At 40.9% G+C, this 20592-nt stretch overlaps 1 protein-coding gene across 3 annotated transcripts in view; it reads right to left on the bottom strand.

Moving 5' to 3' along the window:
• Positions 1 to 20592, bottom strand: part of PNPLA7 (patatin like phospholipase domain containing 7) — a 131263-nt gene that overhangs the window by 53528 nt on the left and 57143 nt on the right. For all 3 annotated transcript variants that reach the window (XM_049832154.1, XM_049832155.1, XM_049832156.1), the window contains 4 exons: positions 13064 to 13124; positions 9974 to 10123; positions 937 to 1000; positions 259 to 427 (listed from right to left, as the gene is read on the bottom strand). In XM_049832154.1, the coding sequence (XP_049688111.1) occupies positions 259 to 427; positions 937 to 1000; positions 9974 to 10123; positions 13064 to 13124 (444 nt within the window). The remainder of the gene's footprint in view (positions 1 to 258; positions 428 to 936; positions 1001 to 9973; positions 10124 to 13063; positions 13125 to 20592) is intronic.

Genomic DNA, 20592 nt, shown 5'->3' with positions numbered 1-20592 from the left:
AAAGCAATCTGACTTTTGATTTACCATTGGCCAAAATGACTCTTTAAAGAACTTAGCTGGAAATACTTCTACATAAAACTTGCCATTTCAGAGGATCCTCATTCAATTAATTTTCTATTTATAATACATATTTCCCAGGAATATGGCATTATTTATGCTTCGCTGGGTATTAAACCCAGGAAAATTCATAAGTATGAAACAACCTTCTTTGATCTGGACTGTTAACACTGCAAACATGGGAAGGAACTATTTCCACACCTCTCCAACAGTAGGCTCCTGGTCTCCCAGTCCAACGATTAAGATGCAGTCAGCCTGCCGGATGCAGCGTTGAGTCCAGGGTGTAAGGGTGCTGTCTGCCTGGTAGAGCACAATACGGTGAATATCCTCCTGCTGTCCCAGCCAGCTAGTTAGTCGGTATTCATGGATACTGGGGACAGAAAAGAAAAAATCCAAAATTCAAACAGTTTTATGTCACACCTCCCAACAAAGTAGAGAGAAATCTTACATGTCAAGCACAAAATCTGAAGGGCATCAGAGACCTGCATCTCTTGCTTGTCCAGCCTAAGAACCTTATCTGCTTACATTTCCAAGATCATGCTTTCTTTATCTCTCCATTATTTATACCATTAGATATATACACAGAGGAAAGAGGATGCAGTGATGCCTAACTTCAGTAAGACTTCCATGGAATCCCTAAGAATGAGTACACAATACCCACTTGGAGCAATTCAGCTTTTCCAATTCCACAAGCGAGAAAGTAACTATGGAAGAAACCCACCCACATTTGTACCAAATATTCTTGAAACATTGTTGTGTCAAACAACTTGATGAGAAAGCATAATATATGTTAGAACACAGGATTTTATTCCCAAACACTGTATAAGACCAGCGTAGTATCTTTCTGCATTTTTCCTAAGTAATAATGAGGGCAGGTACCTATCCAGTGCAGCAGAACCAAGTCGCTGTTTGATGTTATCACTGGTGAGCAGCAATGCAGGACCTGGAAAAACAAGAAGTTTCATATATGAACACCCGCCATTCAGCTCCTGACAAACTGTATTGAGAAAACATAGCTGTAACAAATGCAGTTCTGTGAACTTGCTTTGAAGATCATGATGGATCAGGATCAGACTTGTTGTAGAAGGAAGAGCTGACAAAGTCTTCACACTTATCTACAATAACATCTTCCCATTCTCCATGTTCCTAGAGCTCTCTTACTGCATTAGTTGCAACCTACAAGCTCTCTTTTATCGCATTCCTCAGTGTCACGTAGGATGACAGTTTCTACTGCAGCAGCATTTTCACAAACACAACATTCAGAATATCACATACCTTTTGCAACCATAGAAAGGCCAGGAGTCTGGTTTCAAAGCAAAAAGCTATTATTACACTGACCAATTGAAATATGTTATTTGTTCAGCCTGCACTGAACCAACTCCCCAGATGAATCCTACAGCTCTCTATAGTAGTGCTACTTCTTATTCAACATGCCAACAGGAATCTATACCACTACCAACCCTAAGGAGAAAGAGTGTCCCAAATCTATAGGACACAGTCCGATTCACACTACTTCCACTATAGAGATAGGCATATGCACATATGTGGCATATATCCAAGGTGAATTTTGGTGCACATAAACCAAAGTGCCTGCAAGAAACTTTATTTTTCTTATTAGCAATTCTGTTTCATCAGCAGCAATACATGCCATGTGTGGTGGAGGTTGCAGAATAACTGCAACTAAATACAAAAAAAAAAGCAAAGAAAAAAGTTAAGGGAATAACCTCATACCTAAAGAAAATATTATCTGTCTCATATTGAGAAATTCAGCTTTACAAACATGAAAGAGCAATCGCTCTGTATTAATGTTTTCATTATGTAATCCTTCATTTTTTTCATTAACAAAAGAACTGAAATTTATGTACGAAATAACAAAACACTTAATTATGTGAGGTCTCTCAAGGCACTAATAAAGCAGCATGGCTTAATGTGTTTAGTAAAAATCAAGGAACAATGAACGCACAACATGGTAAGAGATCGCAATTTCACACTTACATGCTCAAAAAGCAAAAACCCACAAGTACAGCACCTGTAGCTGGCCATCCTGACCTTCAGGGCCAACTCATTTCCCCCACAATACTTGATTCTTCCTGCAAAGGCTTCACTCTCTTTTAACATACTTTAGTGTTAGACTTGAAAAAAACTCATAAATATGATTTTTCATCTTGTATTTTCAAACATCCAAATTGTGTTTGCTCTTTGTTACACTGATGATGAAGGAAGAGCAAACAAAATGGACAAAAATATCCTGTAACCAGAGACCAAAAAGTAAAAGCTGGTAAGAAAGGACAGAAAGAAGGATGACTTGAGAGTAAAATTTAATCTCATCATCCAATAAAGTTTATGGTGGTTGGTTCCTATGAAAGCAACAAGTCCCAAGTAGACGGAATTAGTTCATAAGCATTTCAAGAGCAGAGCTGGTTTAATCTGCCCTTCACTCCTGCATCTGTGCTGCTCCTCCATTAGCGCTCCTTGAACCGTCTGTCTGCTGGGAACCCCAATGCTTGTGGGTTTTTTTTTTTTTACCACCTTATTTTTAACACTGGTAGATTCCTTGATCTGATTCACCATTCAGCCTCAAAGAGTTGGTCTAGCACAACTTTGGATGGCGTAATGGGATTAAGAGAGGTCTCCCAGAAGAAATACTAATGACATTGCATGCAATGAAGACAGCAAGGGAGAGAGAGCAGGTCAATTTTGAAAAAGCATTCAACAGCAGAGTTATCATCTGTGTTCATTAATGTGTCAAAGTTCTCGGCAAAATAGAAATGATATGTAGACCAAATATTCTTCCAGGATATGCGACTTACAAAGCTTTATGACAGCAGTGGAAGTTTAGTAGGCAAAGATGAACAGCCAGGAATGCAAAATGAGCTGAGGAATACAATAAAAATGTCAAGTAAGAAAGATTAATGCTGAGGAGGAAAAGCATGCTCCACCTCTGCGTTTGGCTGCTACCTCCCTGCACCTGGTCACTGAGATCCAAGAACATAAGCAATGGAGCTTGGAGTACAGCATATCGATCTGATGCACTGGGGCCCATGCCCTAAGGGGAAACCATTAAACCCAGCAACCCTGCCAGCCAGAACACCTTTTAATACAAGGCGAGAGGCAGACTTTGTAGAGCAGGGGTGCATCTTTATGTTAGTTAAGGTGATGGCTACTTCACCCACAGATATCTTGAATTTGGACAACACATCCCATCAAGCATCAAAAAAGAGCCTTGGAGAGGTATATTACTTCAGAAATCATGTCCACTCGCCTCACTTTTGTATTTGGAAAAGAAGCAGTTCACAGTATATGAGACAAACAAGTGTGCACAGGCAGACACACAGCTATGCTGGCTCGGGAGGAGTCTGCCCAGCATCCCCTCTGCACACCGGCAGCACAGGACAAAGACACCCAGACCCTTATTCATCCCCAGCACAGAACATGGTGATGCTTCCAACTGAACCAACTCTGTTTTGTTTCAGAAATAACAACCATCTGCTCTACACTTCCAATTTCTAGCAAGCTCCCAATTAATAAACCATTAAATAACACTCCATTAATATGATCAAGAACACCAACATATGTGTTCTCATAAAACAGAATGACCAGAAGTGTTATTTAAACTAAACTGCTGAGAGCAATGAAGTAATTAAAAAAAAAACCAACCAACAACAAAAAAAACCAAACCAACCCCCAAAATCATTCTCAAGTACATACCCCTCGAACAGCCACACCAGCAGGCAGGAGTGTCCAAGGTGATGTGCTAGTGCATCCTCAATGCGCATTATTATAGTTACACACCATCATCTAGTGATGCTCTCTCCACACCTGACATCAGTCTCACAGGTAATTTACAGCTGCAGCTGGCATCATGAAAACATCCCTCCATCAGCCACCTGCACCCTTGAGGCACTGTTCTCTTTCAGTAGGATTAGACACGGGGTGAATAGCTCAAAGTTAAGAACATAGGAGAGGTGATATGAGGTAACATTAAATATTTATCTAAGCCCAAAAACATATCTCTGACGATGACCAGCAGCAGATTGCTGGGGAAGAGTATTAGAGCAAGGAAAACTTAATGACATTCTCCAAGCCTCCAGCAATTTGTAGATCACGAATTTCTCAAGCCAGAGGTGGTGACTTTTAATAGTCCCTGGGAGATTTTTCTTTCACCAAACTTGCTGGGATTCTGAATCCCAGCTTTTATGCGCTTCAGGTGAGAATACTGCATGGCCACAGCCTTACCTGCAGGCACAGAAGGTCATGATTCACGGGGAATCCTCATGGAGCATCTAAATTGGTACTCCAGAGTCACCTGTTTTTCAGTACAGAACTACAATTCCATGAAAGAGAGGTGAGGAGGAAAAAAAATGCTGGCAAATATCAGAGGTCTAGTTCATTTTACCTTTTAAGAATAAAAGGCACTCAAAAAAAATGTTGAGACAGCCCTTCAGCAAGGCTTCCAAGCTCAAATCCTGCCCCAGTAAGGAGACATAAACATCACACATGAGAGACAAAACTCTTCCTTTCTTTCCAAAGATGAGCATGGTACTCACTTTGGTAATTTTTTTTCCACATAACATCAATTTTGTAAGATATGCAGGAGTGGGAATACAGATATCCTAGTTCCAAGTCTAATAAAACAAGATCAAAAAGTTGCCTAGAGAAATCAGAGGCCCAGAGGTCAAGGAGTGATTTTTGATGCTTAGAAACGGTTGCAAATCCACCTCACCTGGAAAAACTACTCACACAAAAAGATACGTCCAGTACAAAATGCACTGTGGAAAAATTTTAGCACAAGAAACCTTCTTGCCTGAACTTCATCAAAAGAGAATTTATATTTGGCCTAATAAAAGTCTACAAAATTATGTGTCAAAGAGACAGAACTGATAAACGAGTTTCCTATCTCAGTGTCAGAAGATCTCACCCAGCAAAAAATAACAAGTTTTGCCAGGGTCCAGGCACCACATTAAACACTTAACATTTAAATCTAATCTGTGCATAAAGAAATTCAGGCAGAACTACAATTAGAAACTCCAATAAATTATTAGTAAAGATAATCCAGTAAGCTTCCCAATACTTCATACATTTTTAGAAATGAAAATAAAGCTTATATTTAAAGGGCAGAAAGGAAGGAGAGAGACACATATGTTGAATTGGAATCCTTCTCTATTTCAGTTTGAAATTATATACGATCAAAGGGCTGCCACATATAATCAGACGTCGCACAGCCATGTGGTATCATTTAGCTGGTCTTGGTAAAAGAACAAAAAAGTAGTTAGGCAAATACTTTTTCAAAATCTGGATACTGTAGAAGAGTTTTTTGATAAGAGATGCTCTCAGCTCTACCAGGGTTAAGGGGAAAAAATATTAGTAATAAATACAGACATGATGAACATTGACCAGAATTCATCGGCATGGTTATCCTAACCTGAAACTTTGCACAGCTGTAAAACTTGCCCACCTTCGTCTCACTCCAGTTCAGAGTGGAAAATTCTGTTCCTGCTTTTTGGAAGATTTATATTCTACATCCTCTTTCTTTGGAGGCCCAAAGACCGAGATTCAAAGAAAGGACTTTCACACTGAAGCGTACAAGCAAATGGAGTGAGGAAGCAGTGATGCAGCCTCTGGTTCACCATGCTCTGTGGGACTTCCCTGCTCTCTCCTCAATGCTCAGATCATATTTTACATTTATACCTGTCTCAAGATGAAGGCAGATTCATGTGGGGTTATTGCCACCAGGTACCAAGTAACTGCTTCACCGTCTAGCTTTTAACAGAACACACACCATGGGAACATGAACATCCCTTAGTATTTAATTGGGACACAATCACACTGTCCAGAAACAGTATCTGAATTATCATAAACCACAGAAACACCAAATCTCAAAGAAACTAGCACGAATCACTTGGTTAAAGCTGCGGGTGGTACCACACATTGATGCTCCCTGTGTGCAGAATGCAAGCAGGACCTGGCCAGCCAGGTCAGTGTGCTCCGGGGCCCACAAAACCCAGTACAGAGGGCAGCCTGATCACGAGGTATTCTCATTAAAAATTTGAAAAAAATTATTAAACCCACACAACAGAATCAAGCAACCATATCAGTAAGTTCTGCCTCATTATAGGCAAAAGCGTTGGTTTTGGGTTTTGTTTGGTTGTTTTTGGTTGTTGTTTTTTTTTTTTTTTTTTTGGGGGGGGGGGGGGGGGGAGGGGGGAGCGATTCTGAATACTTAATTCTTCTGGACAGTATATATTAATTCATGGTGTTATGAGGCTTCCACTATCAGACTAAGGTATTCTATTTTTCATTATTTTTATACTCCTTTAATAAGATAGAAGCAGTTAAAAATTACCAAAAGAAAAAATCCTGTTAAATAGATTAACCTGCAACCAGCTCCAACTCATAGCACTGCCAATAGCCTTCTTAATGCTGGTTGCAGGAAAGAGAACCCATCCTCTCATCTAATTTTGCAGGTTGTGTTACAACCCAGCCTGCATCCCAACCACTCTCACCAGGATGAGGGTCAGCCTGCAGCAAGGGCAGGTGCCTCCCAAGAACTGCAGTAGCTGATACCTCATGATGGATCCTTGCAGTGATCTCAGTATTACTGCCTGCATCCTCCTAATTCCTTCTATACTCTTGTCTCCAACCTGCAGCAAGGGGATTTGAGGCATCACTGCATTATTCATTTAAGTTGATATTAACAAGAAAAGTAAAGAATTTTCTAAAATAATATAATAAGTTGCAAAAAAAAAAAAAAGCTAAAAACAACTGCTTTCGCCCCACATACCAAGGCTACCCTCCACTGCTCTGGAACATATTTCAAGCCCAGAGCAATGAAACAATATGGATCAAATGTTAAGTGTTAAATGGCAACATCTGATTACAATTTACAATTTTAAAAAGTTGGTTCAAGAAAATACAAAAGACTAAACAACAAAAATATGCTAGTAACAGCAAATCTACACAGCAAACCCCCTATTTTTAAAAATTAGGAACATACACACTGAAAGAGACTTCCTTAAGAGAAAGACTTTCAATTAAGCCTTCTCAAGCATATTAAATAACACCTCTTATTTCCATAAATATGTTTAAGGTCTAACTGCAATTCACACCCAAACCCCAAGTGCTAATTAGCCAATTTGAAAGTCAGAAGCAGGTAAGCACTCGGGTGGCAGAAGCACGAAGCTCCAATACACCAGCTGCTTACAAAAGCCATAATGAAAATCTTTTCATATAACATTTCAATTTCCCCACATGTAAAATGGACACAGTTCTAATAGCCAGGTAAATACCAAGACAATCTAAAAATAAACTGAAATTTTGCTTCACAACACAGACTTTACTACTCATTTCATTTTTTGATGCAAGAAGTCAGAAGAAAAATCATTCCAAAAACCAGCGCCTTTCATTATAGCCAAGCACCATCTGGCACATTGCTCACAGCACTTTGTCACACACCAATAAGGAATACCCAAACAATTTATAGTTATAGTATAAAGGAGAAAATACAAAAGGAGAAAAAGCAAAAGCTACAAAAAAAAAAAAAGAGAGAGAGAGAAAGAAAGAGAATGCTGCTTCTGCTAAATAAAAAAAATAAATAAAAAAACAACCCACCACACAGCCTGCGTTGAAAAAAACCTCAACTCTGCACAGTATGTAAACACGCACAGTAAAGCCTTGGCAGAAGGTTAACCACTGTCTCAGAGCATTGTTGGACTGGATAAGCAATAAGCTGACCTGACGAACAGAGGCTATCAAGGCCAGAGAGCTTGGTCTACCAGCTGTGTTTTGAACCATATGGCTAGCTGTGTTTTCACACAACACTTTCCTCTTCCCACTGCAGCCGTCTGCTCCATTTTGGCAAGAACTTCAGATGCCAAGGTTGTATAGTGCCATCTATAGCTGCCAAGCACTACACAGATGTCAGTTAAGGAACGGGGAAAGGAGAACGGGGAAAGGAGAACGGGGAAAGGAGAACGGGGAAAGGAGAACGGGGAAAGGCCAAGCGATCGTAACAAAACCCCTTGTTTGTCACATTCTAGTTGCTTTCAACTAGAATGGTTATTTTTATAGTGAATAGTCCATCCACTTATACTTAAGTTTCTGTTTGTTTTATTTACAGGCTCCTAGTGCTGTCAACATATCAAAACAAGCTGGCAACAATCCATAAGAAGTACCCATTAGCAATATAGCTACGACTGAGATCTGTGCTCCGTTATAGATGTAAAATTTTTCTGCCATCTCAAAATAAGAGGAATCTTCAAACGCCCACAAATTACTTCCCACTGTAACACATCTCCACCATAAGCTGCACACAAATTCATATTTCAAAAGGTTGAAGAGTTCAAACATTGTTGTGGTTTAACCCCAGTCAGCAACTAGCACCACGCAGCCGCTTGCTCACTCCTCCCCCTGTCCCACCCCCGATGTAAGTAAGTAAAACTTGTGGGTTGAGATAAGAACAGTTTAATAATTGAAATAAAAAAAAAAAAATAATCATCACCATAGTAATGAGAAAAGGAAGATAAAACAAAAAGGGCGAAATATAACTCAAGAAAGTGATGCACAATGCAATTACTCACCGACCAATGGCCCAGTTAGTTCCTGAGCAGCAATTGCCCCCCCCACACCAACTCCCTCCAGTTTATATACTGGGCATGACATCACATGGTATGGAATACCCCTTTGGCCAGTTTGGGTCAGCTGTCCTGGATGTGTCCCCTCCCAACTTCTTGTGCCCCTCCAGCCTTCTTGCTGGCTGGGCATGAAAAGCTGAGAAATCCTTGACTTGGTATAAACACTACTACACTACTTAGCAACAACTGAAAACATCAGTGTTACCAACATTCTTCTCATACTAAATCCAAAACATAACACTATACCAGCTACTAGGAAGAAAATTAACTCTACCCCAGCTGAAACCAGGACAAGAGTCAACAGCTTTTTCCTGTGCCTGCTCGCCTAGAAGATTTTTTAAGTAGAATAAAACTGCCAGCTCCAGATACCCTTAAGGTCAAAAAGGAAATAACTAGTAAATGTAAGTGGTTATACCTCAAGCATCATGTAACCTGTACTTTTCAAAATAATAAGCCATGAGATAGCAGACTAGCAATTCATCAAAGGACTACAGGAGATTTACTCAAGAGATCTGATAGTGTATGAGGATGAGAAGAGGATGCTAAGGAAATGTCAAACTGTAGTACCAAGCGTGAACTGAATTGTGAATTAAATACGTGGTTTTGTGAGCAACTGGAACTTGCACACACAACTTCACCCGTGGATAAAGCAATTAATGACTCAACTGTGAACTGAATACATGGGTTTGTGAGCACAAGACAGACAAGCTAGCAACAAACAGGACAATGATTTAAGACTTAAGTTTGGACTTCCAGTGCCAACCTGGATCTGCTCCACAAGCCTCTTCCATCAAGTCTTGTGCTTAGCACTCACTGCACTACCTCAACAAAAGAAAACTGCATAATAAATTCTTTGCTGGATGAAGCTGTACAACTGAGGAAGCCTGAAAGACTCTCACACAAAAAACACACAGATTCTCAGACAGGCACTGTGGGAACAGTGCACTGGTGGTGGGGTTTGTCCACTGGTGGTGAGGTTTGTCCACTCGCGTGCCTGCAGCCTGAGGAGCACTGATGGCAGCCAAGGCGAGAGGCCAGACAGATTGGCTAATATTTCTGAGTCACTAAGGACACAGAGTTTTCCACTAAAATTAAATGCACACTAGGGATGAGGACAGAGAAGCAAGAGGTCATAAAAAAGGCTGATCCTGAGCACTGCTGTCCCGCTACCCCCCCAACAGAGCACGAATCCACCTTTGACTAATGCCAGGTACCTGGCCATACCTCTCTAAATAGATAAGAAGCATTTATTTCCTGTAACGCAGTAACACGTAAACACTTCTTACCCACAGCACTGAGAGCATGCTTGAGCTCCAGTGTAAAAGCCGTAAGTGGCACCTCTTCAGACACTGGCATAATTGCTACTGTGGAGAGATTGCTGGCAGGATTTCCGGCATCCCACTTGCTACTCGAGCTGTGTAATCCAAGAGGATGACCTGTTTGAAAAGAGAAAACTTGCCATCAGCCAACCCAGAAAGCTAGGTGTCATTTTATTGTTTTCAACTGTCAGGCAGCAAGGGAAGTGTCACTGAATTGCTTAACCTAAGATAAATGTAACATCCTCTGTATCACATAAAAGGAAAGAGTTCCCCACATATTTCATTCGTAAGAGGATGAAGATCAATGGGTGGGTCACAAGAGACCCATGCAACGCCACAGGCTTGGGGAAGAGTGGCTGCAAAGCTGCTCGGCAGGAAGGACCTGGGGTGTTGGTCAACAGCCAGCTGAAGATGAGCCAGCAGTGTGCCCAGGTGGCCAAGAAGGACAATAGCATCCTGGCTTATATCAGAAATAGTTTGGCCAGCAGGACTAGGGCAGTGATCATCCCCCTGTACTCAGCACTGGCGAGGCTGCACCTCAAATACTGGAAGACTACAACGAAGGCATTGAGGTGCTGGAGCATGTCCAAAGAAGGGCAATGAAGCTGATGAAGGGTCTAGAGAACAAGTCTTATGAGGAGCGGCTGAGGGAACTGGAGTTGTTTAGTCTAGAGAAAAGGAGGCTGAGGGGAGACGTAATTGCTCTCTGCAACTGCCTGAAAGGAGATTGTAGCAAGGTGGGGGTCAGTCTCTTCTCCCAAGTAACAAGCGATAGGACAAGAGGAAATGGCCTCAAGTTGCGCCAGGGGAGGTTTAGATTGGATATGAGGAAAAATTCCTTCACTGAAAGGGCTGCCAAGCATTGGAACAGGCTGCCCAGGGAAGTGGTTGAGTCACCATCCCTGGAGGTGTTTAAAAAACGTGTAGATGTGGTGCTTCGGGCCATGGTTTAGTGGTGGACTTGGCAGTGCTGGGTTAACAGTTGGACTTGATGATCTTAAAGGTCTCTTCCAACCTAAACGATTCTATGATTCTGTGATTCAATTTCCACCATCTTTGGCTGCTGACACAGCACGCGTGGGTAAAAGTCAGGCAATGTTAAAAATATCTGGATGCCAGAAACAAGTTAAATACAATGTGCATTTACCTAACCTGTTAAGAGAAAGAAAAAAGGCATTTTGAATCACTTGGAACAGCCACAACTTTGGAACAGGCATTGATTTAGCCTACAAGAGGAATGAGCTTAAGTAACAAAACCCCAAAACCTGTTGTCAGTATCAAAATATTCCAAAAATTAACATTCACTTTTTATGGTATTCCCGATCATGGAAATAGATACCTGTTTTCAACAAAAAAAAGTTCCCTCCACCTATTTTCACTTCTCTGAAAGATGGGAAAATGTGGAGCTTTACAGATATGTGCTTAGGAGTATTAATATAAAATATGGAACCTCTATAGTAGCCACAAAGTAACTGTGGAAGTATCTCCAATATAACATGGTAAGCTGAGTAAGAACAAAGTACGGGCAGAGGAAAGCATTTTTTGACAGAAGTACCTGATGCATGTGAGACAAAGATTAAGATCCTCCTAGATAGCTTAGAACAGGAAAAGATCAACGATAAGGGTGTTCTCCAAACTGTTCTTTTTATTTTGATACTAATTCTTTTCTCTTTAACTAAGCCTTCTCAGACAACCTTACTTTGCTGCTAATGCCTGTCAACTCAGCTCTAAGTACATGATAAACTTACTGTCATCTAAGTTAGGATTTAACATCCTGCTTATCTCATTTCTCTCAGCAAAGGCCTAAGATGCACCATTAAGATGAGTTCTTGAGATGGACATATGGAAGTACTTGATATACCATATGAAAACTCATTCAAAGTCTATATGCAAGGTCAACAGTACACTGCAGGACACAAAGAAATACCAGATAAACTCTTTTCAAATATATTCAGCACCTGAGTTATTCATTTCAAGTCTTCTAAAACAGCTCTGCACAGAACATTAAACAGATTTTCCACTCTTTTTGGCAATCTTCAAGTAGCTATTTGTAGGTTCAAACAAGTTACACGTCACCGCTCAACTCCTTCATCTCCACCAGTCCTTCCCTCCTCAGAACTTCAATAGCAATACTCTGATTGAACTCCTATCACTGTCACTAATTTTCCTCCCCTTTGATCCAGATAGCATATTGCCCTATTTCCCAAGCAGTGTGGACTCTGCTGTAGGCCACAAAGGCATTTCAGCATACACAAAAGTTTAAGTACAATTATCACGAGGGATTTGTATGCAACTGATTGTGTGCAGAAAGCTGAGCATGTAAAGAAAGAGTGGACTTTGAGATTCAGTCCCCAGGACTGCTCCAAAACATGAGAGTTGGCTACCTCATTCTCAGTCTCCTTGGAATGTTGCAAAAACAGCAATAAAGGTAATTAAAAAACCCCAACCAAACAAAGCCCAAACCACCCACAACAGCAAAGAATCCCACAACACCCTCAGTAGTTAATGTCCATCTGCTTTCTTTTAAAAGCTGCTCAAGAAAATTTGGAAAATTTCCTCACTTCAGTCAGTAAATATGCTTTCTTTTGCCTGTGCCACATCCACAAAGCTTAAGAACCAATCCATAGCTGACCATTTGCTCTCAGACAATTCATTAAGATAACGCAAATACAGACATATTAAATCAGTCTACATGCAGATGCCAGTCAGCATGACTATCCGATTCAAGTCTATTACAGCTGCTATTTCCAATGCTCCCTTTGAGCTCTTCTCTTCCAAGAAATTTCAAGGAAATTTCACTGCAAATATGCAGCAGTAATTTTCTATCATATCAATTGCAAATCATGCCATTCTCACACTTAATTAACCATGCTCTGCCAAAAAAAATTTGTATACATATATATAATTAAAATCACCATTCACTTGTGACAACAGCTAAAATACTTAGCAACAAATTCTCTCTTCAAGTATGTGCTTTCTGTTTCCAGATTTAACGATGTAAATCTAGCTCCAAGGAAGCACCAGCATCAATGGGAGTAGTCCAGGAATGAGTCTTACCTCCCTGCTGAAGACTGCCAAGAATCTTCTCACCCAGCAAGTGAATAAGTCTAGTCACAACCTAGCAATGGGAGAGAAAGAAAAAGAAAAGAAACAAACATTCAGGCAGAACGTTCTAGAAATAGTGACTCTAAATGGATACTTGCAAACTTTTGTAAGATGTTATCTCAGGCTGAACCATACAAAGACAAGGTTTTATAACCATAGCTTCTTTCCTGGCTGTAACATATGGTGACCAATCATTTGTCTTGATTTCTTTCACTTTATTTTACTCTAATCTGGAAAAACAAGAAAACAAAACAAAACCAAAAAAGGCAATATTTAATTTGCTTTGGGAACAAAAGAACAAACCCAGTTATTTTGGGAAACACGTCAAATCGCATTTTCAGTTCTCCTAATTTCTCTCTGCAGTGCGCTTGCACCTCTAAGTCACTCTAACTATTCAGTGGCTGTTGCACATCTCCACCTTCTATAGGTACTAAAGGCTCAAAAAGGTTCAAGTACTCAAACAGATCCCACACACAATCTTGCTTCCATCTGACCCCCTGTGAATTAGTTTACAGTAACCAATTTAAGACATCTTGAATAAAAGGGATAAATGCACACTTTAAACACCTGCAGAATCAGAACAAACCAAGAAATTGCTTTCCCCCTCAAATCATGTTTGTGTGGTACCTTTGAAGGGACAGATTTTTTTTCCAAGCTTTTTTTCCCAACAGGACTTACATCAATAAAAAACAATATTCAAATAGCCAAGCATATCTGAAAACTGACAAGCTTATCTCCAACATTAACAATCAATAATTCCCAACAAGTGGTGTAGCAGAAGACTAATAATTGCAATACCAAGGAGTGACAGACTTGGAAAATGCATCATTTATTCTGCAAAAGCTATGTACAAATGTTTTACCAAATAAGGAAAAGAGATATTTAAATGCATTAAGAGCAATCATTAGATACTCTCTCCCAGACAAATAATTCAAGGTCAAAATAACTCTAATCTTCAGGAGGACATAAAGTCAAAACCCACCACAACAAAAGTACTCCAAACTCTTAACAAGCTGAACAAGCAGCAGCAAATGGCTACCTTGGATTTTGCACAAACACAGACACACTGTTCCAATAAGAATAGGCACTTCAGGATGCATTTTTCAAATAAAAGACCATGTAAGCATCAAGACAGGTCAGCATGCCCATCAGAATCACTCGTATATCCTGCTTTAAAAACAAACAACAAAAACCCAATAAATTGCCCTAGACTATGAAACTCCATAGCTTTAATAAGCACCAATATTTTTTAAGCATCTGTAGGAGGAAGGGAGAAGAGCAAACAGGTAGCTTCCAACACAGTGTGACTTACAGTAGAGCAAGGAGTAAGACCTAAACAAAGTTATTTCAGTAATTTCTGTCCCATAGCCATAACTGCAAGTTCCTTAAAATGCCACATCAACATCTCCTCAGTGATCCAAGATCAACTTCTTTGAAGTTTCTCGTATTTGCACCAAGAGCAGACACACATTGTCCATATCCATTTCGCTGTGAGCACCGATGCAGCATGACCCTACCACTAATGAGCGATGATGGAGTAACGGCACCTCCCAACAGCAGGTAAGCTCTCAGCCTCCTTCCTTATCCTGGAAGCTCAGACAGGATCTAAATGCTTCCATTTGTCCAAAATATAACAAAAGCTGACAATCACCCAGCCACCCAGCAAACTCGTTACCACTTTACCACCACCAAGATCTGCGGTTCTGGGATTCAATAAATGGCGCTGGGTGTAGCTACAGAAATCTGCCCCAACTATGGGGAGCAGGGAGAGAAAGAATAAATTCTTAATAAAAATTATGAGACTGATTGCCCTTTCTAAGGGAAATAACCTGCCTCTCGAGAGCGTTTGCTATACCCAGCTCACATGCATTCACCTAACCACCTGTATCTGCACACTAGGACTTCCCTTAAGCAGTTTTAGAAGGTGTTATGAACATTTTACACTTCTGAACCACTTCAAACGTCAGAATTTTAATTACTTACTAAAACCATCTCCTGTATTTATAACTTCTTCTGCTTTATAGACAGCTAAGGAGAGCTCCAGCTAAGGTAAAGAAAATGTCCAAGGTTAATGACAGAACTAAGAACAGAACCTATTGGTCTCATTTTCCAGTTGGCTGCTCCTATTACCAGGAAATATTATTTGCCTTGTTTGCTAGAGCAAACCTTACAGCCTTGGTATGTATAGATATGGAAAAATTATTTCCTCAGTGACTTTGTAAGACAAGCAAATTGCTAACCATAACGGGATGAGTCACTCTGTCGCAGTCATGGCAACATCAAAGGAACATCAATTTGTGATCGGAGCTAAGAACTGGCCTGAAACGTCCTTGGAGTTTTATATTACATACACTAAATTTTCTTTGACAAAAAGGCAATGTTTTTCTTTAAAAGAGACTTGTCCATCTGTCTGAGGGGGAAGTCAATATAAATGACATCTCTCCATTGACAACAGACCCAACCTTCAATTATCGACCTACACCCATTACTGTGCAGGGCAGCCAGAGCAGCTCTCACCAAATTCAGTACAACTAGGGAGAATTCAAAACCAACAGATGAAAAAAAATATCATCCTTCAGGTTTCCAAGCACCTTTATTCTAGCCCCTCCAGTAAAAGGGCACAAGAAGGAGCAGCACAGCTCAATGCAGCCCAAGAGACTATAACAAGGAAGCCAGGGGACCTGGGAGAGGACCTGGGGTGTCACGGAAGAGGCTGGTTTAGCTTGGGGAGGGGAGGAGGAATCAAGCAGGAATTAGCCCTTGAGCTAGGAGGTCTTGGACAGGGATTGAAGGAAAACAGTTATTCCAAGCGTGCCTGGAGGAGATGGAGGCAGGAGAAATACAGGTAACAGGGCACTGGCAGGCAAGTACCTTGGCGCAGACATCTGGGCAGTGATTCAGCAGTCACTTAGTCCCACCCTATCTATTAAGCTATGTTTTGTAGGAAAAGCTCTGGGAATTGGCAGTGAGGGTTTGGGTAGAGGGGGAAGGCAGGAACTCTGGCAGCACTGCTGGGAAACCTGGACTGACCTGGAAGAAACACTGAGTTTTCAATACTCCAGAGGTGTGGTGTGCCATACAGCCTCCAGCACTGCCCCCAGCACTGCTGAGCCAGTGACAGACTGTGTACTGTTTTCCCAAAAGTAGGCAAGACTTCTACCCGCTCTCCCATGTGAACACCAATCTTTCCCAAGCATGGTGCCAGAAGAGCGCAGAGCACTTCCCAAACATCTGTACATGCAAAATTGTCTCATTTCCACGGTGTCACCATCACCCAGGGCTAGACAGCCTTCACAGCACAGTCAGAAGTTTCTGGTGTGCTCATCCCTACGGCACATTCTGGATTTTACAGTCTCTTCTAGCACCCATCCACCCAGCCCTACAAACACATACCCCACTCTACAAAGACAACGAGTCGCAGCCCGATCTGCTGGCACAGAATCAGGCAGTTCAGATTTAAGGTTTGAAGAAAAATCTGCACTGCCAAAAGGCAGCGAGTTGGAGTCCAGACTTATCTGAGAACTCCAGGAGGTTTCTAAATTAGGCAAGAATCGTTAATTGCCTGCAAAGTAAATGCAACTTTTTGATCCCTTGTACTAGTGATAGAGCCAAACTTGTTTTAGTTTGTGAGGAAATTGAATTTATCATTCCTCCTGATTAGAAACTGTGCTAGTAGTGAGCAGATCCTGCTCAGTTAATCACAGTTAAACACTTCAACCAATAATGAGAAGCAGAGACATCGATTAGGCACTTCTGTTGTAAGGCCAGCCATGAACAGAGCTACACTGTTAAAATTGCCACACTGCAGGTTAAACTCATCCTTGGGACAAGGAGCACACTTTCCTACCTGCTGCTACCGTCTCAAGCTGTGAAATGATGCAGAAAGGTCACAAGGCTTTGCCAGCAACCTAAATATACATCTATAGGGTCTCACAGCACAAGTCTGGACTCTAGAGCCATGGAGCCTGCTTGGGTCATAAAGATGACTGAGTCAACTTTCAAAAAAATCCCCAAAGCAAACAAAAATCCACTCTCCTGAGCTTATGCAAAAAACTTTTCAGGCCAGAAGGAAGAAAACTGACCTTACAAGTCTAAAAAACTGAATATATCTCCATCTCAGAAGCTACTCAAGATTCCAGGTACATCAGTACCATTCTCCAAAAGCCCCAAAACCTTTCCTGATCTTGCAGACACTATTGCAAGTGTAAATTCATAAGAACTGCCCCAGAGCAGGACATTCAGTTGACACACACATTTTGTAAGGGAAATAAAATGTTGTTCCTCCTGCCACCTACTCGCCTTTTCAGATTAACTCACCAGAACACTTTTGTGCAGTGCAGAAATACTCTTTATCCTGTTTTTTTCTCAAATGGTGCTAGAGAGCACTTTCCTCAGCACAGTTCCACCTCTCTGACCCTGCTTAACCACTTACCACTTCATCTATCTAGAAACATGTTGTCTTCCTGGCTGTTTCTAAATCAACTCCATCCCCAGTAAGATCCACTTGAGCTCTCTTAGCAGCCTCCAATCCCCCCAGCACCCTCATATTGAACATGAAAGTCTGTTTCTGCATCTGCTACAGAGAAGGCTCTGAAAAACCGTTAATCTTCCCTCTGCATAACGAATGTTAAATTGCTCAACAGACCTGCAGCCTGCGCATTGCAGGTCAAGGACTAAACACATTCCCAAGGGGACTGTATTTGCCTACTTTAGGATGACTAATTCCAGTTTCAAAACAAGTGTCCTTCAGCTATGAGGCCAGGCGGTATTACAACTCTATCACCTGCTAGTGATGGTGCAAACACAGAGCTGACTACTCCATCCATCTTGCATCTTAGGTGTTATCCTTGAGCACCACTTGCTTCTGTAATTCTCACTCCAAGTAGTTATGGTCACTCTGCAGCGTTGTATTCTTATAATCCTTTTAAATATTTCAACCTATTACCCACAGCTAGCCAATCTTCCAAGGCTGGGTTCTAGTTAAAGCTTTTGTTCCTGTTCAACTGTGAAACTTAAGAGTTGCTTTACAATAAGCCCTTTTGAAAGTGATTTTCATGAGAATTCAGCTGTAAAATACTTTCTTACAGATATTTATTTCATTCTGTGAATCATATGGATTGCCTGGCAAATTGACATTCTGCTAATAGATAACGATGGTACCAAACAAAGCTTCCTCCCATCTTAGCTAACTTTCAACAAAACTGATTTAGAGAAATCATGGGAAAACTTCACAAAATCTACACCAATATCCAAATTCACAGTAAGAACTAATTGATGTAAAAGGTACTATGTAGTACAAATCCTTTTTTTTTTTTTTTTACAACAGGAGAAACACATCTAAGAACAAAACATATATAACAACAAAACCAAAAACTAAAAGATACATTCATCAACTCTGTTCCACGCTGCACTAGGGTTTGGGTTTAATTGTATGCTATTTTAAATCTAAGCAACAAAGCTCCTATGCAAGAAAGCAAAGGGCCAATCCCTAGGAAGGACAGTACCATCTCCTGTCAGTGTTGTCTTCTTGCAGGTTCCTGTTTTAGAAAACCAGCATTGGCTAAAGTAAGCAAGGAACAAGTCTGGCATGCCAGTTTTGATCCTGTACAACCAACAGATATATAGCCCTACAAATATGAATGTGGTTTTATTTCCAAGTCTGTTCTGATCCTCTCTAGAGGATCCTCTACCATCACCCAGATCCAAAAAAAACCAGTATTCTTGCAGTGAACTAGATGGCTTGCAGGTGAGCCAAGGACTTTCTCTGGTGACTCTGAAGTTTAAAAATAAGACACTTAGTAGTTAAACCTTTAAAACTTCAAATCAGTCATCCTGTAGGCCACCTTTAAATTAAATATGTTAAATAACAATTTATAGGTGCCTTCATAGCAGGGTGTTATAGACCTTCACATATAGATGTGATTTAGTTAAAGGACACATAAAAGGACTTTCTACCACACTGAGACCCAACGTGAATAAGCTAGCGTGGAAAACAGGGCTGCCAAAGGTTTTCTATTCTACATTGAGGTAAAATAGTAATAACGGCCATTTTAGTGATGCAAATTCACATAATAGCAGGTTCATTTCTGTGAAGCTCTTACCAGGAGCAGAGATTTTTCCTCTACCAGCTTTCTTAAGGCTTTTTTTGAGGGACAAGGGAGGAGGAAAGGTAAATTAGATCCTCAACTTGAATAAAAACATGGTGTTATTGAAGCTTTACATGGCCCCAGATCAGATAGAACACTGCTTGTCACAGAATCAGGGAGCTCAGCAAGCGGTCTCTGATTAAAACTTCCAATGGTTTGAGAACCACCGTGACAAAGCAAATCTTAAATGCTCACTCACAACAGTTTCTGGCACCTTTACAAATGCCACTAAAGCCTACAGAAGAACTGAAGCTTTATCCTGGGGCTGTTTGAGCTTCTAACACTTGTGATCAATTGTGTCTTGAAGAAAAATGTCATTGTCACATCACTGCTATGACTAAGCGCTCACTCCTGCCTGCCTCATGTCAGGCAGCTACAGTCAGTGACCATGCTTCCCCTGAATATTTTTCTTCTCTCCTTTTCTCATCCACTTCTCCTACAGTCAAGGAAAACTTATTTTAATGGGCCATGAGAACAAATACAGAAAAATCTAGAAGCATGGCCTCTCCTGACCTATTCCACAGTGCCACATCAAGCTTAAATAATATGATGCACAATATATACAATGACTGAGGGAAGCGTTTGGAAAAGAGGGCACATTACTGAACTGACTTTGTAAGGCAGATAACCCTAGGGAAGGCTCCATCCAGTGCAGGTTCTGGTTAAAATACGCATACAAAGATAGCAGGACTCACTGTTCAAGATGGATGATGGGTTCTGAATATACTTAAACCCCAAGGGCAGACTTAGAGAATTAAAAGAAAGATGGAGAAAAACCTCTGTATTTTCTAGCATGCAAAAGGTTGTCTTACAGTCACTCCCCCAGCTCCTAAGCAATTTCCATCAGCTACAGCAGGTCTAAATTTCAAGTTAGAATTATAAAAATCTCAGCTCAGTAGAGGCAAAGATAATCTATGAACCGTGATCCAAGTTATACACTGATGTTGGAACATCTCTAATCTGTTCACAGATTCTGCACTCTCGCTACTGCTTCGAAACTGCTTTGTGGTGCCAAAAATCGTGAGCCGATTCTCTGTCCTACTTTTCAGAACTGAAGGCAGTGATGAAAATAGAAAGAATCAATTCCCTTTCACTCCTGCAACACCGAAAAGCTTCAAGCAGCACCAGAAGCAAGCACCAAGGTTGTCAGAGGAGCAAATGCTCTCACTGGCTGAGTGCCCTAATGGCTATCCTGGCAAGCTGTAGCTCTCAGACATGAGTCCCGAGAAAACAAAGAAGTTTTGCACAGTGGACAACTTTCAAATGGGAATGTCTAGGATGCCATATCCAGAGTGACTCAAGGTTGGGATGCTTTCCTGAGAAGCTAGATGATGT

This window comes from Accipiter gentilis, chromosome 29, assembly GCF_929443795.1.
Source record: "Accipiter gentilis chromosome 29, bAccGen1.1, whole genome shotgun sequence".
Classification (NCBI taxonomy): domain Eukaryota; kingdom Metazoa; phylum Chordata; class Aves; order Accipitriformes; family Accipitridae; genus Astur; species Astur gentilis.
The sequence above is the reverse complement of the archived record's forward strand: the minus strand, read 5'-3'. Positions and strand labels throughout refer to the sequence as shown.